The 27,919-nt window shown below is 41.2% G+C and overlaps 2 protein-coding genes across 2 annotated transcripts in view; both read right to left on the reverse strand.

Annotated features, from left to right (window-relative positions):
• Window positions 1-316: 316 nt before the first annotated feature.
• LOC113027858 (endothelial PAS domain-containing protein 1-like) lies at window positions 317-8,729 on the reverse strand. Its single transcript, XM_026177685.1, has 9 exons — window positions 8,513-8,729; window positions 7,506-7,672; window positions 4,426-4,673; window positions 4,255-4,339; window positions 3,319-3,419; window positions 3,047-3,210; window positions 2,189-2,295; window positions 1,929-2,097; window positions 317-425 (listed from the first exon to the last, which is right to left on the reverse strand). The coding sequence occupies exons 1-9, from the start codon at window positions 8,536-8,538 to the stop codon at window positions 362-364; spliced, it is 1,131 nt and encodes a 376-aa protein (XP_026033470.1). The 5' UTR covers window positions 8,539-8,729; the 3' UTR covers window positions 317-361.
• Window positions 8,730-8,974: 245 nt separating this feature from the next.
• Window positions 8,975-27,919, reverse strand: part of LOC113028244 (protein kinase C epsilon type-like) — a 52,710-nt gene continuing 33,765 nt past the window's right edge. Inside the window, exons 3-15 of the mRNA XM_026178356.1 lie at window positions 24,304-24,469; window positions 24,180-24,214; window positions 22,058-22,146; window positions 21,260-21,389; window positions 20,608-20,750; window positions 19,444-19,546; window positions 18,602-18,798; window positions 15,663-15,836; window positions 15,417-15,571; window positions 15,058-15,196; window positions 13,627-13,815; window positions 12,379-12,525; window positions 8,975-10,824 (exon numbers count right to left, since the gene is read on the reverse strand). Of these exons, the coding sequence (XP_026034141.1) occupies window positions 10,675-10,824; window positions 12,379-12,525; window positions 13,627-13,815; window positions 15,058-15,196; window positions 15,417-15,571; window positions 15,663-15,836; window positions 18,602-18,798; window positions 19,444-19,546; window positions 20,608-20,750; window positions 21,260-21,389; window positions 22,058-22,146; window positions 24,180-24,214; window positions 24,304-24,469 (1,817 nt within the window). The 3' untranslated portion in view covers window positions 8,975-10,674. The remainder of the gene's footprint in view (window positions 10,825-12,378; window positions 12,526-13,626; window positions 13,816-15,057; window positions 15,197-15,416; window positions 15,572-15,662; window positions 15,837-18,601; window positions 18,799-19,443; window positions 19,547-20,607; window positions 20,751-21,259; window positions 21,390-22,057; window positions 22,147-24,179; window positions 24,215-24,303; window positions 24,470-27,919) is intronic.

Here is a 27,919-nt window from a genome sequence, read left to right on the forward strand (position 1 = left end):
AACCACAGTCTACACCTAGGCTTTCAGTTTTTTGTTTTAGAGAATGAGAAGCTGTCATACTGCAGTAATTCTGCAAAAGTGTAAGACAGAAACTGTGAAGGGAAAAACTCCAAATACAACAACATATCTACCTGAACTAACAAAACATCCTTTTACAAGTTTGTGGATGTAATTAACAAACAACAGTCTAAATCCAAACACTCTTCATCAAATAATGCATACAATAATCTGCATCAAGACACAGAGTCAGCCACTCTGATTTTAAAAGTCAAAAATTTTATGAAATTTGATTAATAGAAATAATCGATGAGGGCTCCCAGAAGGACGGAGGGTTTCGCAGACATCTCTTCAGATCTCGATTTCAATTCAAATATCTGTGGATAGTCTGGTCCAGGGAGAGCTGCAGAGATGGCTGCTCCACACCACTGTGACACACACATGCACACAATATTAAACATCTGTAAATAACAGCACTCTGAGTTGTATTAAAACAGCAACGACAAAAAAACATTCTACCTTCAGAGTTTTCACTTTTATCTGAGTTTTTGCAAAGGAGATATTTTATATTTTATGAATTTCTTTAAAAGAAAGTTCCCAAGTGCTTTGGGAGACAAGATGGAGAAAAAAAACAGCTTATCTCAAAGAAAGATTGTCTCAAAGAATGGATCTCCTAACAGAAAAAGCCAGATCACCATTGACTCTCAACCGATGATTGTGGGTTGCCCAGCAGCTTTAAACCAGGCAAATATGTCAGATGCCAGCTGGCCTTAAAATTCAACAACAACATCAGTTCTAAAATTAACAGTTAACCAGTGAAGTGAAGCCGGAACGGGAGTGATGTGTTGTTTTTTTGATTTTAGTAAGAAGTTTCAGTTCTAATCAGCAATAGTTTGCGTATAATGAGTTTTACTTATCCAACCCAGAAATGTGCGATTTTCTCTAGATTTCCTTTGAATAAAACTGAGCTGATAAGTTTCCTAAGCTACTTTAACGAGACTGAAAAACTGAACTGAAAAGTTATTCAGTGTGACCTGGTTGTTAAAGCTGATGCCAAAGATTTTACAGTACTGGCCCAACTTTACAGACACGGAGTTCAGGTGCGTCCATGTGAGCGTGTCAGATTCACTGGGGCCAGTAACAATTACTTCAGTTTTAATTATCCATATTTTGTTCCAAGAACTTCTGTATCATCCAGCATTTAATATATTGGATGCAGTCACTCAATGATTTGATTTTAAGAGAATGTCACTGAGGTTAAAATAGACGCGCATCTGTGTGTCATCTGCATAAAAAGGAAAACTCACACCATTGCTGTGGATGACATGCCTCAGGGGTAACATGTATAAAGAAAACAGGAGGTCCAGGCCCAGACTACTGAGGAACCCTACAGGTCATCATACTACATTTCTCTATTAAGACATAATCAACAAATTAATTTTCAATAACTTATCATCCTTAGTTACAGCCTCAAAGATAATAATATGTTGCTTTAAGTTATTCGATTCATATTCTCCCCTTCACAAATAATAGATGCTATGGCGTACAAATCTACCTGCAAACACCTTTTTTAATCCCTTTCCCATTAGCACGTTTCCATTTGGGACATCAGTGCTCCAGGTTGTGCAAACACCCTGGATGTTATAAAGACCTGTGGTAGGCATTTTTGTGGACTGGTTGAAATTGGTTGACCATTAATCACTGAAAGGATCGTTTATTGTCAGAGTCGCATGTTGGAAGTTAATGCATCACTGTAGTCTGGGTAAACCACCAGAAATGATTCTTAAAATTGATTTGGGTTAAGAGATAGGGCCTGGTCCTGGGTCAGGAGGTGACAATGGAGCTACCAATCTGGTTAGAAATAAAGCCAATAACATGTTTACTGTGATGGCCATGCTAAATCAAAGCGGTTTCAAAAATAATGCACACACCTGAGGACGTAGGTAACGCTGAGGATGCAGAGCGGCTGGGGGATGCCAGGTCTGGACCTGGAGGGTCGGACGCTGGGGATGACAGCACTGTGACTCTCCACCCAGACGTAACCTCCACCTTTCACCAGCATCCTGTACTGACCGCTGACTGACTGGTTCTTCAGACACACTGCGGGGAAATACGTTAAGTTAGTTAGTTAAGTATTTATAGGAGTGTAGTGTGTGCGCGTGCACGTCTGTGTCTGTGTGTCAGTGCTTACGGTTTAGATGATTTTTGTTCAAACAGCTTGTGTCCAGTGCGTGACAGAGATCATAGATGGAGCGGCCCAGCAGCTCCTCAGGTCTGTAGCCCAAAAGAGAAGTCACTCTGCACACACAGAAACACACACGAGGCAAAATGATTTTATTTTGCAAGTCAGCAACACTGAGGATTAAAATCATGTTAATAAACCAGTCACTGTTGCCTTTACAAACAACTGCACAGTTTTCATACAGTCACACATTATGCTGTGCACTCATTCTCAGCTGGCAAGGGTTTGCATTATAACCACAGAGTTGTTTATATAAACATAGGTCAGGCCCTGAAATGTGTTACACTGAAGGTTATTAACTACCAATCTGCTATAACTATGACATATCAGGATTTTCTAACCAGAATCATAATGAAACTTGTTTTAATGATTTCTACTTTAATGTTTGAACTGTATAGTGTAGCCGATTTTTTGGTTGAGCTTTCTTGGCTGAGGGTTCAGATAGAACACTTAATGCAGCACAGTTTTTAAACAAAATTGGCGCTGAATTGGCTTCGAAAATTGTCCCTTTTTGAAAAAATATAATTTCATAATATCCAGCACTGCATAATAAGATTACCAGACATGTTCCTGTTTTTCAACTTAACATCCTGCATTCATTTTAAATGTATTAAAGTAATATATATATGGTGGTTAAAAATGCTTCTGCATGGGGGTTTTTTTGTTGGGGTTTTTTTCCCATTGTTACTTATTTCCGCTTATTCACAAGCACTAATTAATCTAAGCTACTAGTTGAAGAGTAATTACAAAAAGACAATCCTTTTAATAAACAACAAATTCCACCTTTGGTTGAATGCATGTACACACCTCTGGTCACAATAGGTAAACCTCATGTCCATGCTGTGCTGGCTGGTGAAGGTGTATCTGCTGAGCAGGGTGTGTGAGAGAGGCAGAGGCCGACAGGTCAGGAGCAGACAGGAAACTGCAGACGGGTCCACGCACACCTTTGCTCGGCCCTGACAGTGCAGAACCTGAACTCACAGAGTTGGAAATGGGAGGTGTGATAAAAAATCATCATGATGTAGACCAGGGGGCCATTTTTAAAAAAGATATTTTAAGCGATACTGTTTCTCACGAACCTTCCAAGTAGCCGACTTGAGGTTGGCGGTTCTTCCTCTGTGAGTCAGAGCACTTTTTATCCTCATGACAAAGTCCCTCTTCTCACCGTACCAAACTTCCTCTAAAAATAAGTAATTAATTTAGCCACATGGACAAAGCTGTATGATTATATACTCCCTGGACACTTTGTTAGGTACAATATGCTAAACCACCTTTATGGCTTCAGAACTTCTTTAGTTGCCGGTTTATCAGCTACGCATCAATGATGGGAATCTCCCATTCCATTGAAGAGATGTGGTGACTGTCGAGACTATTTGAGTACAGTGAACTCATTTTCATGTTCAGGAAACCAGCTTGAGATGATTTGAGCTTTGAGACAAGAACCTGTCATCAGTACATGCTCAATGGAAATAGTCAGATAGGCTCTGGTGTTTAAAGTGCGTCATTTGGTTCAGTGGGTCATAAAGGGCCAAAAGTGTGACGAGAAAAGATCCCCCGCACTATTATACGTCCACCACCAGACTGAAATGTTGATTCAAGGCAGGATAGATCCATCCTTTAATGTTGTTTACACAAAATCATGACCATACCATGTGAATGTTGCAGCAGAAACTGACACTCATCAGAGCAGGTGATGTTTTTATAATCTTCCTTGTCCCATTTTGGTGAGTCCGGCAGAAGTGGCACCCAGTGTGGTCTTCTGCTGCTGTAAACCAGTTGCTTCAAATTAACATGTTGTGGATTTAGAGATGCTCTTCTGCGTGTCTTGGATGCTACGAGTGGGTATTTGAGTTGCTGTTTTAATGCTCAGTTTGAACTTCCGTGGGTCGCCTTGACAACATCTACATGCCTAAATGCACAGAGTTGCTGCCGTGTGATTGGCTGATTAGCTATTTGCTTTGAAATGGTGTCCAACATATATGAAAAACGTATATCCTTGATGTTCAAATACCCACCTGCTGTTAGACGCAGATTACTTCTGATTTCTTCATGGTCACAGGGATGAGTATATTCAAAAATGTTGTGTCCCATCAACTCAGTCTTTGAGAAAACATAGAAGAGTATTTCAGTCCTGAATCCTACTGGTTATTTAAAAGAATAGTAAGAATATATGTGGGTTTATTTACCTGAGTCAGGCCCATGTACTTGCTGACATTGTCAGACAGAAAGATCATGTCTCCCTCAGTGGACAAGACCATGACAAATCCCTCCAAGATCCCCAGGTACATGTTTGTCTCCTGCGAGGCTTCGAATTCCTCTGTGTCTTTCTCCTCTTCGTCCTGTGCTCCGTCACAGCCGCTCTGTTCATCTCCACCTTCCACCGCTTGCTGATATGTTATCATGTGCCTACTCCCGGCATTTATCCCATCATTTTCTAAGACAAACAGAGTGTTTTTTATATGACAAAGCTTTCTAGTCTACATTTTCAGTGGATAACAAAAGATGCGTTTCCTTTTTCATTTTGTGTGTTTGCTTCAGCTGTTAGTACTTGTGTTATCTTAGACTTCCTCTTTCTAAAACCAATCTGAATCTAAAACCCACAAGCCCGTTGAATTTTTTTTCTTCACTTTTTTTTTGCATCTCCACATTTTAACAATGTATTAATCTGAAAACCTTTTAAGTAAGCAGAAAAAACTACACGAGCCTGTTATCCTAACTTGTCTTTATTAGTCCAGTTCCTTTTTATGAATAGTGTAACCCTTGTTAATTTTTTGTATATACAATTGACAGATGTTTTCTAAATGCAGCACGTGCGGCAAAGCATCAAATTTTATAGGTGTCTAATTTTAAAGAGATGGCCAAGGTGTCTGCTCACAACACGGCTGTGCAGAACTGACAGATTGTGGTTTTTAGCTTTCTTGAGAACTGATGATCTAAACGGCACGACTGAGTGAAATTAACTCACACAGGAAACAAAAGAACAAAAACAAAAGCAAAAACAAAAAAGGGTGTGTTTCTCTGCTCTGTGAGAACCAGCTTGAGTTTTAGATTTTCAGAGTGACTAAATCATTTTGGTTTTTCACACATATTTAAATATCTGCCGTGCTAAGACTTGGTGTTGGGGTTAAGTTATGGTAGTGGTTTGTGGACACTGAGCCACTGGAAGTGGGGCACTGAAAACCACATAATAATAATAATATTAAAATATTAAATCAAGTTGAATTAACCCAATATTCTGGGATGAAGGGATGAAAACATGAATTTGCACATGGCCTTACATAACCCTTTCATACTGCTCATATTTCATGTCCAAGTGTGGAGCCAAGATTTGACTCAGAACTACAACTCTGTACAAATAGTCTCTGTGATGGTAATAAATAGAGGATTAATCTATTTATTAGATGTAAGAGAAAAAGAGAAAAAACACTGTAATCACCAAACCTCATGTCCTAAGACAGCCATAATGATTTAAATGTATTTTACTGAACATGAACTGTTGAGCTTTATTATATAACCATTACAGCTGTTAACCATTTCCTCACTCTTACATCATTAAAACTGCCATTTATAATTATCAGTGTTAATTAGAGATTAATTGTTAGTTGAAACACACAAAATGCTTAAAAAAAGGATTAGTCTGCACATCAAAAGCATCAGTAGGAAATCTTGCATGTGGGACTCACACGTGTGTTTTCCACACTCACTGAACTGGCAGCTTGGTTAGCTTCATAATCTCAGTTAGTTTAAACTCGAATCAGACTGATTTCAGACTTTAATTCTAACTTGTTTATTTTTAGATTATTTTGCTCCGTTGTGGGTGCTCACGTGATGTCCTTGCATTTGTGTTGTGCTTTTTTAGTTCTTCTGACCACACAAAGCACTTTTAGCTACAACTCACACTTTAACCACACATTAATACACCGCCTTATTCCATCTATTTCAAGCACTTTATTCTGCCTCACATCCACAACCAGTTTCGAATCACCAGTTAACCTAACATGGATGTCTTTGAACCGTGGGAGGAGACGAGGAGACGGGCCAAAAGGAAACTGAAGGAAACCCCTGAAGGCCCAGAGAGCACACGTACACTCCACACAGAAAATTTAAACCAGGAACTGTGAGGCAACTGTACTAACCACTCCACCGCCATGCCGAAAAATTTCAGATCTTGTGTTTGTGTCAACAGATCCTGTGACCCCTGTACGACTGCTCTTCCTTATGTGCTCCATATATGATCACTCTTATGCTGTTTTACTCTTACTCTGTTAGCAGATTTCTTTGGGTCAGGTGGTAGAGCTATGAGCTCCCCCTAATACTTCCATCAGAGTATGAATATGAGTGTGTGAATGTGTGTTTAACGGCAACTGGGTTTCGATAAAAGGCTTGTGTATGAATGTGTGAATGAGGCTTGGAGGAAGAAAACACTTTAAATGCTAAAACTGAGTAGAGAAACACCATATACAATTGTGTTGAGGTCCACCTTGAACTGTCACTACTGTCCCATATGAAATACACATAGACACGGCATGCACAGTTGCAGGATTCCCTGAAATTGATGTAAAATCCATTTGTAAAATATTTTTAGCACCTGTTAGTCATGTTAGTCATTTTCTGTGTGTTTCAGGTCACTTTAGAAACATTTAAAGCATTTGTGCTGCTATCAAATGTCAAAACAGGTCAAATTTAACCCAAACACAAGCTGAATTTAAAGCGGATGGATTGACTGTTGTGAGACAGGCGCAGAGCAAACACAAAGACTCCTGGGATTCTTGGCAGGATAATGGATTGATAAATAAATAGGCCAGACACACCTCAGCAAGAATTAAATAGTTTAAACAGCCCAATTGCATGTATTTATTTATGGATATCACCTTAATGGAAATCTGTTTGTATTATGAAACGCATTATTTTTGAACAGCACTGTTAACACTTCAGTTTTAGCTATTTTTGTGCTTGTTCTCTACACTTTGTGAGCTATTTGGGGGGGGGGGGGGGGGGGGGTGTTTTGTATGAATTTCCCAGATTTCAGGAGAAATAAAGGAAACAAAGCATTTACATCATTTGAAGGTTTTCTCTATATTTCACTATATTTTCTCTAAAGCCTGCAAACTAATATCAGTGCCGAGTACATAAATGGTGCCATAAATATGTAAATGCGTATATTTACTGACTTCAAGTGGTGTTTTTCTCCTTGTGATTCAGTTTGCTCTGAGTGTATCTCACACACAGAGGCCAGTGTTAAATGTCTTCACATGTGCGCTGTTACCTTTGAGCACTGTGTGCATGCGTATGTAGCTGAGGGTCAGGCGAATGACGGAGGGCTTGTCCAGGTGAGCTCTGACGGAGGGCTGCAGCGGCAGGAGGCGAGACAAATCCCCAAACACGTCAGACTCCACTCGCCGTCTCCTTCGAGCAGCCTCACGGCTGATCGCTCTTCAGAAAGCAGAAGTCAGGAAATGCAAAGAAGGCTGAACTAAATTTCTCTCAATCAAACTTACATCAGATTTTACTACCTAAAATTAAGTTAGGTAAGTTTATAAACACCATTTTACTGCAAGTATGCTCTATGCTGCACACAACATAGATACATATAAACTAGAGAAAACTCACTCATTTAGTCACTAAAGTAAAAGTGAGATGATACTGGATGAAGTGCATTTTCTCAAAGACTATTTAAAATGTACTCTCTTTGATATCGGAAGATAATATTGTTCATTTTCTGCATTTTGCCTGCTAATGTTGTGACTCTGCAGACTTGGATTCTGTGTTCAAACTGATGTAAGGAAAAATAAATAAATAAATAAAGTGACATTGTTCCTCAGCTTTACAGGAACTGTAAAAACAGTCATGTTTCAGCTTCATCACACTGTGAACTTTTGACATAATCTGTGTGAGTTTAGAGAATTTCTCAATATGTGACACTTCTTCAATCTCCATGCTTATTCCTACTTCACCTTCAGTGTTTTTACTGCTAACATTGCCTCATTTCTACTGAAAGATTTGATTCCAGAGCTTTACCTTGAAGTATTTGAATTCTATCTTTTGCAGTTTTTAGTGTCTTTGTTTTTTAATAGTTCCCCCACCACTGATGAAGAGATGTGGAAGGTCAACAGTGCACCGTGGTTAAGATCTGAGGCATCCAGAGTGGCCACAGCACTCTCTTTGACCTCACTTCTTTACCTCAGTTAGCTGGCAACTCACTTAAACTTGATCTATTAAGATTTATTGCTGCCAAATGAATGCCCCTATGAACAAAGCAACACGCTGCTTTACCTTCTCTTCTCCTTGTCAGCTGTCATCGTGCCTCGCAGATGTCTCGCATGGTGAATGACGGCTCAGGAAAGCAGGCGCGATGGCAGCAGGAGTTCACGGCACAACAGCGAATCTCTGCACTGCAATTTGCACCATCACAGGTAGACTAGTTCATCAGACAGGCAATTAGACCCACAGTGCTGCACAGATGACTTGAATGGATTCCAAACAGTCTCATCTCCCCTTGGCATGCAAATTACCTAGAGGGCTCCAAAAGTGATGATAGGTCAGCCTTGATGAGAAGCATCTCCCTCCCCTCTTCTTTCCTCCTCCCTCCACTCCACCCTCCCTCCCCTCTTCTTCTTCTCTTACATAAACTTTTGAGCATCCCACAGATTTGCCTCTGAACAGCAGCAGGTTAGAATCGATTAAAGCAAAGAAGGGGAAAAGAACAATAAGAAAAAGACACAATGTAGTCTGGGATTGATGTAGACAGCTCAGTGTTTTATTGGAATCAGACCAGACAGGACTAGCCCGGCTGTTGCACTACATTTTGGCACAGAGTAAGATAGTGTGACCAGGAACAGCCCTACCCCTGGGTGCACAAAGCTTCACTACACATCAACTCTACTGCACAGAGAGCAACCAGCTCATCTTCAGATCACTGTACAGTACGCAACAGTCCTTCTGTGTTTAGTGTGTGTGTGTGTCTGCACAATAGAAAGTGAGAAGAAGGGGGAGGTGGAAAAGGAGCTAGTCTGTATTGGTGCTTATTGTGTATGTGTGTGTGTGTGTGTGTTTGTGTGTGAAGTGAGAGGTAATTCAGCTGCTGGCTCTCAACACGTCTTATCAACCCGGCTGTAACAGACCTATAATAGTATAGTTATAGTATTATGCACAAAGGATTTCTCCAGATACACTTTACAATAATAATAATAATAATTCGATTTAGAATAAAAAAGAGAGAAAGAGCGAGCGAGAGAGAGCAATAAGAAAGAAAAAGCCATTCTTGAAAACATAAAGAGCAAAAGTCAGAAAAAATAAAGCGTGTGGTTTTGGCTGAAAGAGCTGCTGGATGTGGAAAAGGGGAATTGGTGCTTTGAAATAGAGTGCAAGGAAAGGGAAAACACTGACGGTTGCTATGGAAATGCTAAAAAACAGACAGAAAAGGGGAAAAAAGAAATTCACACATTCGCACGCATGAAAATATACATTCACAATAATAATAATAATAATAATAATAACAATAATATTAATAAAAAGGCCCACATTCACACAAAAAGGGCAGACCAAATCTCTGAACCTAACAGACGGATGAAATAGCTGGAAATGGGGCTTTTCACTGCTACACAGGCCGCCTCTAACACTCTGCTCGACATAATTAGTTCGATAGCCTGTAACTCGTAAGCTCGACATTCACTTTGTACACAAAGGACAGAGAATGAGTGAATACTTCAGTCATACCATAATCCAACAAAAACAATTTAAAAAAACACATTTTGAGGAAGAAAAAAACCACATACACACACACACGCGCACATGAACAAACAAACCATAAAATATATAGATAGTCAGGGTATTGCACAAAAGGGGATTTGGCCCTAACTGGTCCACAATAAGGACAGTAATAACACAGGTAGGGTGCTTGTCCATGCGCCACGACGCTCCTTTAATAGCAGACAACACCAGCACGATACAGCCACTCAACACAGGCTATATACAAGCCTCTGCACCCAGCACCCACAGTCCACATGTGTACAGGTGCCGGGGAGAGAAGCAGTGTAGGTGTGTGTATGTGTGTTTGGTTTTGTCTGAGCGTGTGCAGTGACCTTGTACTGTAGGAGTGCGCGAGGGCACGTAAAACTTGGGATTGTAGTGTTTGTACGCACGTGAGCGTGTCGATGTGTGCGTGCGTTTGTTTGTGAGAGCGTGTGCATATTCATATTTAAATTCATATTCATATTCATAATGAACCCAGGCAACAACAACAACACAATGCAAGTAAATTATATCTCAAAAGTAACAACAGCCAATAGCTTCAAAGTAAAGGACTGACCGTGTGTGTGTGTTTGTGTGCGTGTGTGATTTGTAAAGGGATTTTATGGATCTATGGAGTGTCAGCATGTGTGAGTGCGTGCATACCGAGTTTAGTGTGGCTGGATCTGTGTGTATTTGTGTATGTGTTAGGTATGCGTCTCCTCGGGGGCGCAGTAGGAGAAGTCCTTGAACTCCTCCTGGTTGATCTGTCGGATAATGGCCTCGTCCGTGGGCGTCAACACGGGGTCCTCCTTGGTGAAATCCTGGTCGAAGTTATTCACATCTCGTTTGGTCTTCTGCAGACGCATGCACACGAAAACACACACACAAAGGCACAGACGGAGGGAAGGATGTCAGAGAACGTTCAAAATTACATGACAGCGACACCTTCTGACCACTGTGACTTACTGTTCCTTGAAAGGTGCTCTCTTAGGGGGTCTTTAATTAACACGCCACAAACCTTTTAAATCTAGCATTAGCAAAATTGGGATTTCAAGCCTTTTAAGCTACTTTTAGAGACTAAATGGCACAGTCTTTCTTTCACAAACAAAATGAATAAACACATATTAAAATTAAAGTAATTCAGTACACCGAAAGACTTTTTAAAAACACATATTTACTTGTTTTTGAATGATTGACAGAGACAGAGTGCGCTTAAAGCCTGCCCATTCTGGAGGGGGAAGCAGGTCATGATTCTCAGTTGACCTCGTAGTATGTGAACTTCCCTTTTTCGATTCTGCCAGCAAACAACTGAATGGGTGACTGTGTCCAAACCTTTGACTGGTACTGTGAGAATTACTCAACATAACGAATTGAGATACTTTTTCAATCTCCGTGCTTATGCCTACTTTAACTTCAGGCTTTCTAGGCTTTAAAATTCCTGAAAGCTAACCTGAAGACTTTTGACAGCATAGTAATAAAGGTGTTGATGTTGAATTTTATATTTGAGACAAAAAGAGACGTACAGTATTAAAAAACAATCCCAGATGAAAGTCTACGATGCAACTTGACACCAGCAGAGATGGTGGTGAAAATATAACAGCCACCGCAGGGCTTTAAAACCTTATTTGACTGGTCCCACTTACCCTAATGTTTCAAATACTTTGCTAACATTAGCTTTTTAACAACTAACTGCAAATGGGGTGATAAAATAAACCTCAAAGTACAGGTACAAAGAACAAAGTACAAAGAACAGGTCCCCCAACTCGGCAGTAGAGGCAGGAATTACCAGAGAGGATGGCAGTGCATGAAATATGCCCTCATGTTTACAGTATTCATAGAATATTTTATTTTCACATGACACTCCTTACAAATCCATCTCCTTTGTCCCTTTCTTGTTAAAAAAGGCAACATCTCTGATTTAAACACACAGCACTTCTCTCAGGCCTCCATCTTTGTTTTACCAACTTCCAAATGAAACCCAAAACTCAACAGCACCACCTGGTGGACTAAGAAAAAGAAGCATTTTTTTTTGGCTGTGTGCTGCTCTCTTTAGTTTAGCCATTGCCAGGTAATGTTAGCGAATATTACCTGAACATTGCAGCTTATGTTTCGTTCTGCTACAGTTGAGATTTTGGCTGAATGATAAATTAGTATTTTTTGAGTATTTTGCTAGTTTGCTGGTGTAGTTCCTGCTCAGTATATGTCATGTATATAGTCTTTCAGCATTCCAAGTAAATTTAAAACTAAAGAATAATAATTCGGATACCTATCCACAAGTTCACAAAACTACTGAGCCTTGAAAAATGTTTAGTATCAAATACACGATGCATTACTGAAGGTTTATGTGTGAAATAGCTGCATGTAAAACTGTGGCCTGTGTGAGTTCGTGCAGAGTGTGTGTCTCTTACAATCCGGGGTTTAAAGGGTGGTTTGACTTTTCTCTGCTCCAACAGTACCCAGTCGATCTCTCTGAAGAAGGCGTGGGTCTTGATGGCCTCCTCGCCACCCTGGCTCACGACGCAGCCCAGACGCTTGGCCGGGTTCTTTGTCATGAACTGCACAAATAAAACATTTGTATTTTTGGACTTATTCTTCCAGAAAAGCAGGACCTTGAAAACTATTAGCTGTGGTTTAATCCATAACAAAATACACTTCACATCTTTGTTTGCACAAGTAAAGACAAAGGATTCGGGATTGAGGAGATAAGGGGGGGAGCATTTTGGTGCTAATAATAGAGCCGAGGCATAAACGGCTCTTTGTTTTTAGCATCCACAGAGTCACTGGCAGAGTGATCAAACAGGTCAGCAGAGTGCCGGTGTTATTTACCGCGTTGCTTTTGTTCTGCTGTCTGTTCGGCATTATAAGAGCACTTTGTGATTCACTGCAGTTTTATGACTGCATTTAACCTTTTTTTAATTCTCCTCAGTGTCCGAGGAAAGTGCAGCATGACACCTTTGCATCAAGTGCACTTTGAGTTTGATTTGCTCGTGTGACGCTCTGGGGATAGAAATCTGAATGAAAGTTAAAACAGTGACCACAAGACTGAATTCTTCTCTTGCAGGAACAGTTTTTGTTAATTGAGATGCTGTTGTGTTAAAGCTTGGCCAAGTCTGGGCTGGAATTGAGCCTTTTAGACATTGAAGTTTGTTTTTTGTTTAACTTAACTTCAACTTATCTGCATCGTTACACTCGTTACAGTGCTCATATAGCCGTTCTACATTTCTCTTCATAGCACGTTTAATAAATGTTGGTTGTCCATTTTAAAATACACAAGTACTGTATTAGTACATTCACTCCCAACCACTCATAGGAGGTGGCTGCTGCTCCCTGAGCCTGGTTCTGATGGAGAGTTTTTCCTTTCCACTGTTGCCAAGTGCTAGCTCATAGTGGGGTTATCTGATTTTTGGATTTTTTCTGTATTACTGTAGGGCCTTTACCTGACAGTATAAAGCACATTAATAAGGAGACTGTTATGATTTGGCACTATGTGAATAAAACTGAACTGATTTTAATTGATTTTGATCAAAATCTCCTAAATACAGTTAAAATAAACTAAGCTTTCCTTGTAGAATCAAAAGAAATTGGTGATGAGAGCGTCCCAAGAGCTTACCAGTCCTACAAAAATGTCAGATAATGTTGGGAGAGACGACACGTACCGCTCGGAGAATAGAAACAGCCTCTTTGCTGAGCCACACGGGGTAGAGGACATCGTCGTGGAGAATCGACTCAAACAAGTCGTCTTCATTATCGGCTTCGAACGGAGGCTGTCCGGCCATCATCTCATACATCAGCACCCCAAGGGCCCACCAGTCCACAGAGGCTCCGTACTCCAGCTCTTGCAGGATCTGAATTCAACCAAATGACACAGCTCAAGATGATTACGAGGAAATACATTTCTGCTTGCGTGACATCCTGCAAACAGATCCATTGAGGTGAAGAGCCTCAATAGGATGTACTTTATTCCACTTTAAGTGGTGTAGAAAAGCCAAAACAATGGATAGACCTAACTAATGTCATCAGCAGCAAGAGTGAAAGGGAAACTGAACTACTTAAAGATCATCTCCATACATGTTTAAGAGAGATAAAAAGTCTCTGCATTGAATAATAATTTATCTTTCATATGCTTTTTGACTTCTTAAAAGCATATCTACTTAAAAATTATGCAAATAAAAGTCCCTTGAAATGCTTTAACTGCTGCACACAAGTTTTCTTCAACTTCAGTGTCCACCTTCAGCTGATGTGCACAAACACAGACTTGTGTAATACCCATGATAAGTGATTGCACTCAGATGCGTCATGAACACTTGGCACTTCGGCCGGTGACATTTTTAGGCAATTTATCCAAAAAGTGTTTGATTGATTCCTTAACAAAGACTAAACATTATATTTGTAACCAAGGGGACTGAGAGTCCCCCAGAAGTTAATGACCCCACACTGAGCAACAGAGCCGGATGTTGATTGTTGTTAATATGATTGTTAGTCCTGACTAAAAGGGAGCTAAAGTTGGATAGACAGCATAAGATATGCACAACTTCTGGGTCTAAAATGTGGCCCAAAACTCTGCTGTGACCTAAACCTGTATTTTTTTTAATGGCCAGCAGGGGGCAGTGCAGCAGGCTGCAAAAAATGCTTACAGCTGCATAGAAATCGGCTCCCTTATTTTTGAATTCAGAAAACACTTTCTAATGAACTTATGGGCTCAACTTCAAATTCCAGTTCACACACGGTTAAAAAATGAAGCCATTTGGTAAATTATAGTCATTATTAGGACCAGACAAGTGGTTTGTGGGGTCCTCGGCTACAGTCTGTCCGTCACTCGTCACGAGGTTTTAAAACAGCAAGACAGCAAAAATGAAAAGCACTCAGCTCATGGGACTTCCATCTTTGATACATCAGTACAATACTGATAAGTCTGAATCTGTGATTTTAACTTAGCTCAGATTAATGTTATCAGGACAGATGTTCAAATATCCAGGTGAAATATAATGTTGTTAATAGCTAATAGCTACTTAACAATACAAGGGTAAGAATATCGACCATTATACCCTATCAACATAAAGAAGTGCAGGCCCTTGAGTTAATCTCACCTCAGGGGCAATGTAGTCCGGGGTGCCACAGAAGGTGGTGGTAGTGACTCCGTTAATGATGCCCTCTTTGCACATACCAAAGTCTGCCAGCTTACAGTGACCCTCAGCATCCAAGAGGATGTTATCCAGCTTCAGATCCCTGTAACAGAAAGACACAGATACGCTATTAGCACCATCTACTTTCTAGGAAAGTTTGGTTCACTGGGGGAGGTGCATGCAATGTAAACAGATAATAAGCACTGATGTTTTCTATGGCTTTTCGTACCAAAATAAAAAGGAAAATATAAATATATATTTTCTCTTTGACAGTTAAGAGTGACCTTGATAGAAAAACCAAACGAGGACAGCAGGGTGTTTACCTATAGATGACTCCGTTACGGTGCAGAAACATAAGGGCTGAGGTGACTTCGGCAGCGTAGAACCGAGAGCGAGGCTCATCGAACTTCCTGGATCGTTGAATCTGGAACATCAGATCTCCTCCATTCACATATTCCATTACAAAGAACAAACGGTCCTGCAGACAGAGGGAGGGACGGAGTGGTATTAGACAGGAGAAATGCAGTCAGCTGTTGAATCTGTACGTTTTGCTTCACACGTCAGCCTACCCGTGTCTGGAAACAGCAGTACAGCTGGGTGAGGTAGGGGTGTCGACGGGCGAGGGCCAGGATGCGCTTCTCGGTCATGGTGCAGTCCACGTCGTCGTCCTGCAGGATGACGTCCTTCTTCAAAACTTTAACAGCGTAAACGTCTTCTGTCCCCTTCAGCTCCGCCAGCATCACCTGGATAAGAGATGCGCAGTATGAAACGGCAAAAATTTGTTTATTCCGCGATCTCAGCGTTAACACCTTTTTCTTTTTACGGGGTCATTCGTTATCTGTGGGTGTTTCAAATTGTAGGCATCTTGCATTACAACTGAGTACAACCCATAGTTGCACGGTGATGAAGTGAAGCATTTGTACCACATGTGATTTATGATACATCAGCTGAATTATAATTCAGAATGAATGCAAACATAGATCAGGAGGCATCTGCTTCCACGTATAAGCTATGACTTACATTAATTATTTATTATATACACTGTCTTATATAGGCAGTGTTTGTTTTGTGAGCACTTTACAAGCACTTTGGTTGCTGTATTGAAATGAGCTCTCGAAGTAAACTTAATCAGACTATCTGCCGACTCAACGTTGAGAGTGACGTGTAAAATCCAGGCTGATTTTGTTTACACCGACAAGCCAAAACCCAAAGCCATCACTTCTTGATATGCTGTCTGTCCTTCAAGTGCTCTGATCCAGTGAGGCATGGACTTCTAAAGGTGCCCTGGAGTTTTCTGGCACCAAAACAAAGATCCTGTAATTCCTGTAAGCTTCGGGCAGGCCTTGTTTGTCCATGCTTGGACCAACTTTATCCATCTGCAGCCTGCAAGACTGCAGGACGCACACAAGTAATGCAGTAATGCCTACTACAGGACGCTTCAAACGCTTGTTACTTAAGGTGAGGATTAGGCGTCCTGGTGCGCTGGCACAACTCGCACGCTTTGGTTCCAAGTTACGTCCCGCACGTGCTTTTCATACTAGGTTCAACCACAGTTAGTAGCCTAGGTAGATGAAGAGCAGATGCCCATTTCCTTAATCCTTAATTAGCCTTCTGCTTCTATTATTCACAAGTGTTTTATTTTTTTATACCTCTTTGCTTCTTTTTCACACCTTTTCTCATTGTCTCTGTTTTAAAGAGTCTTTCATATTTTTTTAATGTTTCTCTGTTTTGAATATCTTGTGATTTTCTCCCTTGTTTTTAATACACTACCTCACCAAAAAAACAAAAAGGTCACCATGTGGATTTACTAAGCAAATAGGTAAGAGTCTTCTACTAGATAATTACTGCAGTGAGTAATAGGCTTCAGGTCTGCAACAGTGAGTAACTTCTTCTTTCTCCAAATCGGAAGACATCTCCTCTGGTCCTGGAAAAGATGCTTCTTTGTTTCAGAAGGGTCAAGTTACTGCATCAAGCAAAGAACACAATAAAGAAGACTGCTGAAACCTCTAAAATTAGGTTAAGAAGTGCCAAAGGCATTACTGACAACCCGGAAGGATAGTGGTGAAACATCATCTTTGAGGAAGAAATGTAATCAGGAAGTAATCTTGAATAACTGCGATTGGACACCCCTTTAACATTTGCTGAACTCGAGCGCTAAAAGGAAAGGGAAATAAGAGCATTTCAACAAAGTGAGGAGAGCTTAATGGATCGGTGCCAAACGGCTGTGCCCGCCTAACAAAACCGCTTATCAATAAAGCAAATCAGAAAAAAGGCTTCGGTTTGCTGGGAAGCAAAGAGATTGTAAAAAGTGGAAAAAGGTGACATGGTCAGAGGAATCTGGATGTTTAATCTGTTTTCCAGAGCGATCAGTATATCTGAGTAAGAGGAGAGGTGGACGAAGCGATGAAGCCTGTGGGAGCAGTGTTATGACCTGGGTTTGTGTCAGCCGGTCAGGTTGAGCAATGTTATGCACCTGAAAACATCGGGTCAGCTGACTACCTGATTAGACTGAATCATTTTTCATCAACTGATTTTTTTCTCCTCGACGGCGCAGCCGCGTTCCAAGATTGCAACGACAGGAATCGTTAGGCTGAAACTGTGAAAGAGTCCGGAAAATCTACATGTTGGAGCAGACTTCATACAGCGGCCCCGACTCTCACATCTCCAAGAGAGGGAGCTCTGGGCTGAACAACTGATGCATATCTGAATGAAAATAAATGAAGTGACATTGCACAAGCTTTTCAAAACGATGCAACAATGCAACAAAGTTAAAGGTGGTCCAATGAAATGTAAGAGTCCTCCCACTGCGCCAGACAATGGGAAACTGGCTTGGCTCGTTACTCAGACTGGGTCGTCTGGCTTTGTCAATTTTGCTCAGATTCATCCTGTTCAATCACAGACTGCAATAGGTGTAAGATCATCAATATGAGTCACTCCAGTGAGTGGTCATAATGTTTTAGCTCGTCGGTGTATTATAAAATGCAAGAGGGGGTTTACAGTGATAAAATTATGAATGGAACAATATTATATGATCTGTTTTTGGTCTCTAGCAGCTGGTGATTGAAACAAATGGCTCTTTATCTGCTCAGAGCCCCAATATATTTACCAGCTATTCTCTAACCTACCATCTGGTGTTGGGCAGGTAATCTGCAGTAACTATACAAAGGTTTTACAGTGACCTGCTGCTGGACATTGTATCAACATGGTACCAATTAATCCTGCAACCCATAAATAGAAAACAATAAGCAGAAAAATCTAAACTGCATACAAAACATTACATTTAAATTATAAATAAAAGCAGGTGCCTGAATCTAATGCAATGCACATGAGCGTCAGTCTATTCTGCTCCCCTGATATTATTCACTTCCCCTGATAATTCAGGTGTTATGAATAATGGGAACCCCGTGAACTGGTTGTTGATTTAAAAATAAAAACAGTTTAATTATAAACATAATGAGGAACAAACAAATAAACATCCCCCTCGCACGCCTCCTCCGAGCTCTCCCACCTTGCCGAAGCTGCCTTTGCCGAGAACCTTGATGAAGTTGAAATCCTTCAGGCTCCTCCTCTGGCTCTCTCCGTTCTGCCTGGCTGCCGAGGAGGACGAGGAAGAGGAGGTGGTGGAGGAGGAAGAGGAGGAAGAGTGCTGAGGTCCCTGCTGGTTGAGCGACAGCGCGTCCTGCAGGCGATCCAACTCTGCCAAGTCTGTGGGTGTCATCGGAAAAGCAGATCAGACATCAGCAAAAACAGGCTGGCTGACTTTTCTCTTTTTTCCTGTCAGCATTCAACTCAATTATACGGAAATAAGAGCTGTTTAGAAGCATTACACATTTGTTACTGATTGCTTTTCAATAAACTTTGAAAAAAACAAAACAAAACATGATCACATCCTCTGTTAAAACCTGGAATGATTCACTCCCCGGACCAGGGCGATTAAATAACAGCAGCGAGCGGCGCCGTTGTCATCGGCGTTTGGCTCGACGAGAACAAAAAAAAAAAATGGGACGACTTCCACAAAGAGAAAGTTAACTTTTTTATTTCTCAGCTTGCAAAGTGTGATAATGCGATGACTAACTGTGACAACCAAATGGTGGTGGGCGGTGGAGGGATAATTCAATTTTAGCTTGTTTTTAGAAAAAAGAAGAGAGAAAGAAAAAAACAATAACATTTAACTTATTTTTTAAAAACAGCAACAATATTATCGCTGAAATCGAATGACTACCCCTCACTGGTAGAATTACACATTAAACCGCCCCCCGCCGTACCCATCTCGAAGCGGGCTTTTAGACGTCTTTTTGTTGATGTTGCGTATGTGGTTTTTTTGGTGTGTGTGTGTGTGTGTCGTGTTACCCTGTTGTGAGGGGGAGGTGGGGACAGCTGGCTGGCTGAAGCTGTTCTCCTCAGTCTGAGAGTGCTCAGGAGGAGACTGGGGAGGGTCCTGCCCTGGAGTCAACTGAAGAAAGAGAGAAACACAGAGAGAGTCAACATGGCCGTGCCTTTGGGCTGTCCTCTAAAAATCTGTTTCCTGAATCACGAGTCACGGAGGTGAATCCAAGTTTCTCAGTTGAAAATCGGAGCTTTAAAGCTGCTTTTTACACGTCCAACGCAGGCCTGAACTTTTAAAGGCATTACTAAACACAGGAACACGTGAGAATACAAATGCGCAACGCAGTCGCTCCCACACAAAGTCTGTGTGATGTCTGATTGACCCAGTGTAAGAATAAAGCAGGTAATAGCTCGGTGAATTCACAGCGAGCGAGTGGGCGTCATGTGTCCTGCCTCCTGTGTGCGCTCCCTAACCCAAACCACGCGGAGTATTTACAGGAGTGAGAACCCATCTGAAACCGACTCCTGCCGTTGTGTGCCGCGTGTGAGTGAGGACATCTTTGAACAACGTCCCGAACTGATACTCCAGAGTCTGAAAACAGCTTGTGCTTTTCATCCAACAGTAACAGAAATACATTCAGTTTGAAATGCGTAGTTGGACAAATAGATGGACACCCTTTGAGACGCCTTAGGAGTAAAATGCAAAGATGTGCACCACACAATGATGAAAAACAGACGGTTAGCTTAGCTGAGCTTCCCACAAACACTAGAAAAAAAGAAGGAACCAGTAAGCTCCTTAATTAATGAAGCTCCTTAATTAGCACATTATACGTGTGACTCCACAGGTTAACCTGCCGGCCTCAGGGAAGGTGCTACAGCCTGGGAAAAGTCCCAAATGCATTTTCTGTGCACATCTGAGGTGCTGGAGTTTATTTCCTCGGGTAGAACTCGAGCTCACCACCTGTACATACATGACAACGGTATTTCTCTCTATAAGGACTGAAACAAGTCTTTTCCCATATTATCTTCCTATTTCTCTTGCATTAACAAGGTGAGTTTTATGGAAACTGGACAAGTGGAGGACAACTTATGTGGTAGGCCTAAAGAAAATGCAGCAGATGAGCAGTATTTAGAAGTCACGTCCTTAAGAGAAAATCTAGTAAAGACCTGACACGGGCGGCTTGTTACCTTCCTCCTGCGCTGCGCAGTGTTGGAGATCTTGTCAGGTGTGACTCCCAGGTCAGACAGGACCTTGGCGATTCCTCGGGCGTCCACGCCGCAGTTAGGAGCTACATTGGTCTCGCACCGCCTGTGCACATTCATCTTACACACTGTAAAAAAAAGAAAGAAAGAAAATGTGAAATTTAAACACATAAACCATGTCTCCTGCTACTACAACCTAAGTGCTCATTAAAGGCATTTTACTTTAAAAATCCAGAAATGAGTCTGCAAACTAAAAATGTATATTCTTTAAAATACATTTAGTATAAAACATGAGTTAAGACCAAGGAAGCCATTTTTGCATGACAAAAAACAAGTGCAAGTGGTGGACTTTACTTGGGGATACTTCTGAAAATTAGATTAAAAAGAAATTCTATGTGAGTATGTAGAGTCTATAGCAAAAGCCTAACACTATTTTTACCAGAAATGTAATTAATCATGGGGGAAAAGCAATCATTTTTCATTTGTTATCATGTTTTAACAGATGTAATGAAAACGCTGTTCCTCGTGGCATCCCTGTTTACATCATGTGGCTTCAACATGCAAATATGAGCACCTGGGCTGCCATGATGTTTCCCCGTGGGCTCTCATGTGAATTCCCCACTGCTCATAAACTCACCTTTGCACTGCAGGCCCTGCCTCATGAGGCCCCACAGCAGGGAGCCGCAGTGGTCACAGAAAGTGGGGACCTTGTAGTTGTGGATACTGAACTTATGGGGCATATTAACACTGAACCGCTGTGAGCCCACCTGCAGAGGGAGACACACACAGAAGAACACACAGACACACACACGGGGGCATTAACGAGAGGTCAGGGTGGCATTATCAGAGGAGCGTTCTGACACACATTGCTTTAAGCAACAGATTTGTTCATCAGTGGCCTGAATGTTGAGCGTCTCTGTCCATATTCAGTATTTCTTTCATGATTCCTACTCTCTGAAACTGTGAGGATCAGCATTTAAAATAACAATACAATCAAGTTTAATTGAAAAAGAGGTAAAATAATGCTAATAAAGTCAAATCAAAGTGAGTTTTGGCGTATGTGTATTCTCACTGTAGCAAAAGTATTAAAAGATCATTTGTATTTCTATTGTTGGGGTTAAATTATGGAACAATGCTAACATAACCATTTAAACCTGTTTAATTTTCCTGGAAACAACAGCACAGGCAGCGCACAAAGTTCAACCAACTAGTATTAGCCACAGTGCACACCGCTTTCTATGCATAAGGGCCACAAGACTACTTGGTATATCTTTATATGTGCTCTTCTCACTGTCTAAGTTATGATTTCTGAATAAAAAACAATTAATAAACTTCAGTTGAGCCTTTAGTTAGCAAATAATGAACTGAGGTCCACTAAAAATCCTCTCATTCCTGCAAAGTCTCCGTGCAGCTGAGTGTTTGCAGACGTGTGTACCTCCTCAGGTGTGTCTTCCTGCTTCTTCATGCCGGCACACTTGGTGATGATCAGCTCATGGCAGCGTTTGTGGACAACACACGTGCACACTAAAAGGCATTCACACACAACCTTGGTCAAATAAACATATTTTCATTTTGAACAACAGATGTGTGAGAGGCAGAGGGACATCAGCTTCATCTCAAAGTGTGCTAATCTGATTTTTCCAGCTGCAAACAAACAGCAAGCTATAAGAAAGCCTTATCTGTTCTTATCATATCTCAGATCATATTTACACAAAATTAAGTATGAACTGGGAGGCAAGTGTAGTTCAACAAAGCACTGCAATGCAGCCGCACACTTCTTCATGCCACTGCCGACCAATCCTGAAAGATCTGGTTGACCCGCTCTGAATATCAATATGAAAAGGCTAACTAACTAAAATCACAAATAATTACAGTCTACAACAGAATGTTGGTGAGTGAGCATTACCACTGACAGCCACACATCCTCTGCACGGCTCTTCATTAATGAGAAAGACCTAATTAGGCCTACAAATCTAACACGAAAAAGACTTCGAAGAGTAGCTGAATAATGATTATTTAACAATATATTCCTTAACTTGTCTATATCTATCTATCCATATCTGTGCAGGTACTATTAGCCTGCTGACTGAGCTGCTTCCTAACTTAGCCGTAAGGGATTTTAATCGTGGGAGTTACATTTTCTCGGTTAAATGAATGAATGAAGGTTAAATGAATAAAAAGCACAAACGAAAGAATTTTCATAGGCAGCACAACTCACTAGGAGACATTAGCAATGGATAATTCAGCAAAAAACAGAATTAGTTTCCATTTGTCTTTGTTAATATCCATTACTTTCATATTCACAAGCAACGATTAGTCTACACAGACTGTGCAGTATAAGCAACACGTCAACAGGAGCACATGAGCAGCTTCCGTTCCCTTCCTCTATCTTTACAGGAGGCACTCAGGTGTACTGTTGTAGTGTCACAAAACAAAACAAAAACAACCCACATGAAACATAAAAAATATGCTTCGGTTCGAGTGAAATTCGAGCCCATATGCATCAATGAAAACTGCATAGCTCAACCACCTGCTGCGCAGAGAATCATTTTGACACCTAAACACCATTCTGTTATCAAAACATCTTTATTATGGTTGCATATTTAAACCAGGGGAAAGAAGAAATGCACCGCGTTTAACCACAGACAGCTGTGTTGATAGAGGCATGCTGTTTAAACTACAGGTGAGACAATAAAATATGATCCAGGAAGTCCAGTTGGCGTACCAGATGAATGGATTTAAGGCTTATTTATCAAAGGCCAAATTACTTCAGCACAGGCCTCGGTAGGGTTGCAGATGGACGGGCTGAACTGTTGAACTCATTCTTCATTCTTCATTAATGACTCAGTTAAGTAATGTTTTGACTGTTAGTTGCTCCCATCTGACCAAATTCTCATTGGTTGAACGACCGACAGTATAAGTAATACGAATATGGTGAATATCATTCGAGTTTTAAAATAAAACTGGGTTAAAATGATGCGAAATGCTGAAAATATACACAAGTATTTAATGTTTAATGTATAAGCCTGGCAGGAAGAGTACTCACAGACTCTGAGGATTTTTAAAACTCTTTAAAGTTGCCACAAATGTGAGGTTAACAGCAGATAAACTGTATTCGCATTAAAGCAAAGGTAAGAGAGGCACAACTTTTGCTGGCTGCACAGTTTCAACCACTCCACCTTCACCTTTTCCACCGCTAAGCTGCATAACATCTTCCACCCGCACCTCCACAGGCTGCATTATGAAGTGAAGTAATGAAGTACCCTAAAGAGTCTGTTAAATAACACTACGAGTTCAAGCTGAATTTTTAGGATATTTGCAAGCACAGAGAAGAAAAAAAAAGCCTGTGCATGTAATTTTTAATATTATAATATTATGCTTCATTTTGTTTTCTGCTCGTGTAATGCTGTAAATGCGTGGCTCTGGGGTGATGGCGTGGGACCAAATCACAGTTGTCACTCAGCAACATGTAATCCCTCTTGTGTTCTCATGCTTGAATAATAAATGATACGCAATGTTACTTCAGAAATTGGAGTCTGCCGGAGAAAAGTACTCACCCTGACACTGGTATCCCTGCTTCCCCAGCACGCCCCTATCAGATCACACACAGAGGAGTCAACATTTCAGCGGCATCACAGCAAGCAAAAGGGGTCAGATACATGCGATAGATGTTTCACCCACCAGATGAAATCTCTGCAGTGTGAGCAGTAGGTCGGCTGTCTAAGATAGGTGGCCATGAACTTGTGTCCATTGACTTGATGGACGCGCCTACGGACGGCGCCCTGTCGCCGGCGAGGGCCGATCCTCTCGCGAAACACGCGCTCCTCATTCTCGTTGGTTCCTGAAGCTGCAGAGGAAAGAAAAACAGTCAAGGTTATGATGGTTAGCAAACAGCGATGCGCTGCAGAGCACTGATTTGGACTGTCGCCTCACAGCCTGTGTGGGTTCTCTCACCTACTTCCTCCCACAGTCCTAAGACATGCATGTTAGGTTAACTGGTGATTTTGAAATGGCCATAGGTGTGGATGGAAGCTAGATAAGGCTCTTAAGTGCTGAGAATAAAACGTCGTGTGAAAATGTGGGAAAAGGCAAACAGTTCTTGTGATGTCATGGCGTGATCATTATGATCAGACTAGAAACTTACTATACAAAGACCAGTCCTTTCCATATAACTAGTTTAAAACAATTATAGAAAATGTCTTTAGCTCTTTAGTTTAAGTCTTTTTCAATTTTGTCAACAGAGCAGGCACTAGAGGGATTTTGTGTGCTATGTTTACTTATGTCCACATGACTTAATCAGCCAATTTCCAGTGTTTTCCACCATGACCAGTGACCAGCCGGTCAGCCTTCCATATGACTGATTGTGAGTTGGCCAATTTCGTGCATGTGGAACACACACACACCGGCACAGGTAAGTAAACGGTGTGAAAATGTGTACAACAGCAAACCTAGTGAGACACTTAATCGTTTTAAAGAAGCTAACAAAGGTGGCTAAAGCTAACCAGCGCTCAGAGTGAGCTACCAGCCGTGAGCCTCGGTATGAGCAACTAATCAAAGCAGGAAAATTAAGGGGATGAGGAAAAAAGAGGAACTTATAAATTTATATTGTTATCTGGTTCATTTATAAACATACTGGAAAATTATAATAGTACCTGAATTTTGTTTTGTTATATAAATCTGCTGCAGCTGATTTTGTTTGTGAAAAAAAAAATGAAACTAAAAGAAAACATAATGCTACAATAACTAGTCACAAGTACATGAGCAACATGTAATCTTAATGATGCAACAGTCTGATGTTAAAGAGCTGGATCAGCGACAACGTGCCAATCTATTCAGTGTTTTCCTGTGTATACCGTCCACAGGTCAGCAGCAGGTAGCAGCAGAGCTCGTAGGAAGTTAACAGCAAAGGGTTGGCAGTTTGGAGCGTTTTCCACGCTCGCTATGTCAACAGCTTGTCTTTGTTTGTTTATAAACCATTTAACTTAACTGCGAACTGTGAGTCAAGTGAGTCGACATGACTGAGAAGCGCTGACGCGACATTGTTTTTGTTTCTCTTTCTCGCTCGTTCACTTTCGCCGGTTATGTTCGGTCAGAGACACATTACACAAAGCAGAAACTACAAGCAGGCTGGTCCAGTGTAACACCTGCTGGGAACCTTTCAGTGCATTTATGATAACCTAACATCCCGGCATGTTCAAATTATTATTTAACTTTGGTTGTCTCTTGTCAGGTCCACGTGCGACGTGTGCAGGAGCAGGAAAAACAGCAAGCAGGAGCTTAATGACTCCTACACTGAGCTGAAAAGAGACTAGTGTGAGTAAATTAGATGAATGCAATTTTTTTTATTGTTTAATTTGTTTGTTTTGGGCCTGTTGTTATATGCATATGTATTTATTTGTTAGGAAAACAAAGTAGCCTGACGTTGTGTTACAGATCAAGAATTATTCCCAGTATTTTCCTCACAGATATGAACACAGTTTATTGATTCAGCGCTGGTATCAGGTCATCGCCAGCAGACTGCTGTAGTGAAGGTATCGGTATCATACTCGAAGTAGAAAAAGTTGGCCTCACAGTTAAATGTGCAAAAAACTGTCTTGAGTTTTATGGTTTTCTGAGTCAGTCTTGGCTCAGAGTATTCACACACATCACTGAGCTGCTTCGATTGTACAAATAAGGATCATTTGCATCGTGTTGCCGAGGACGTTTAATCATTCAGCGGCCTCTCATCTTCCTCTGTCACCCCCCCACCCCTTCTTTCTCACACAACACCCCACACCTACCAGCGGCCTATGCATACGTACGTGTGCGGGCTATTTATACTTTCATGTGTGGGCACTAAAACGAAGGATAGCATATTAAAATACTCCTCCTCAGCCAGCGCCATCCAATCAGTTGTTCACTTCCTCTCTGCATCTCCCCTGGAAGATAAATGCTTTCCGAGGGCAACCTTAAGACAAGAGAACCACCTCCACTCTCCCTCCCACACGCGCTCCTTCTCTCCGCGCTCCTGTCCTAGTTTGCCTTTCTTTTCACTCGCCCAGCATCTCTCTCCAGGGTGCGTTATAGATGTGGTTACCGCTGAGCCTCTCCAGAGTTCGATTACAGACAGGCTGTCTAGGGACTCTGTGTGTGTGTGTGTAAGTGTGAGTTTTTGTGTGTAACTGTGTGTGTGTGAGATGCTGGTGTTGGTCAGGGTGGCAGCTAAACAGGCCATTACTGGGATCACTTTGTTTTACATAATACATCATCCATCTGTCTAGGACACACAAAGTCACACACAAAGTCACACACACAAAGTCACACACACACACACACACACACACACACACACACACACACACACACACACACACACACACAAGCATGTTAACAAGAAGAGTTGAGGAGGCATAACAACAGGGAAGAGTTATCACCGTAGAGACAAGCGTACTCTGGACAAGCCGGGTGGTCACCCAATAAATGTACACGTCACCACACACACATACACAAATGCACAGACACACACATGCACAGGCAAGCAGGCGATTCGCTTTTGAAGAAGGATCCGAAAGCATGAAATCGTATCTAAATATAAATTTAAATTAAATTAAGAACAAAACAAAAAAATTAAGCTGCATTTCGGGAAAAGAAGAAATAGCCGTGGAGACGGTCCCTCTAATGCCGAAGCCGTTTATCGATATGTTTGTGGAAGTAAAGCTGAGCTGCTCAGAGAAAATGAAGTGAAAGCACTGAAAAAAAAAATGAAAGCGACACTTTGAACATCTTAAATAAATTTGCAGATTAGTGGGCGATGCACCACATCGCTTTCTTTTGTGGTATTTAACAAATGTCAGCATTTTCATTAAAATACTGAGGAATTTTAAACCCATTCCCCTGCAATTACTGCTTAATTGCTGGCATCGTGGAAAGACACACCAGAAACCTCAATGTGCATGCTTTCACCCCCCAAAAAAACATTGATGTCAGGTGTGTCAGCTTCTTTTTAAATCCTAAATTAGACTGTAGACTCATGTGTGTAAACCTTTTTCTGTTATTGTATTAATTTAGTGTTATTACTACTATATTACTGTTACTCATATAGTAATCGATATTAATGATATGCTGATCTGTCTATCCACCTCTTGTGAATAAGGAAGCAGTTAAAGGAAGCTTCTTTTTCCCTCATAGTATCGAGCTTGAAACTCTAGCATCGCGCCACCGTACTCGTTATACCTCCCAACATGCAGCAGGTCTTCAGTGACCTGGTTAGGGTAAGGTTGCACACACGATGGGTCACATACTAGTCGGTGTTACCTTT

The sequence above is a fragment of the Astatotilapia calliptera genome, chromosome 8 (assembly GCF_900246225.1).
Source record: "Astatotilapia calliptera chromosome 8, fAstCal1.2, whole genome shotgun sequence".
Taxonomy (NCBI): Eukaryota; Metazoa; Chordata; class Actinopteri; order Cichliformes; family Cichlidae; genus Astatotilapia; species Astatotilapia calliptera.

Coding starts and splice junctions, on each gene's coding strand:
- LOC113027858 (XM_026177685.1), bottom strand. CDS start 8,538: ATGACAGCTGACAAGGAGAAGAGAAG. Junction 2,098..2,188: donor GAACAAAAATCATCTAAACC/GTAAGCACTGAC, acceptor ATTTCCCCGCAG/TGTGTCTGAAGAACCAGTCA. Junction 426..1,928: donor AGCGTTACCTACGTCCTCAG/GTGTGTGCATTA, acceptor TGTGTGTCACAG/TGGTGTGGAGCAGCCATCTC.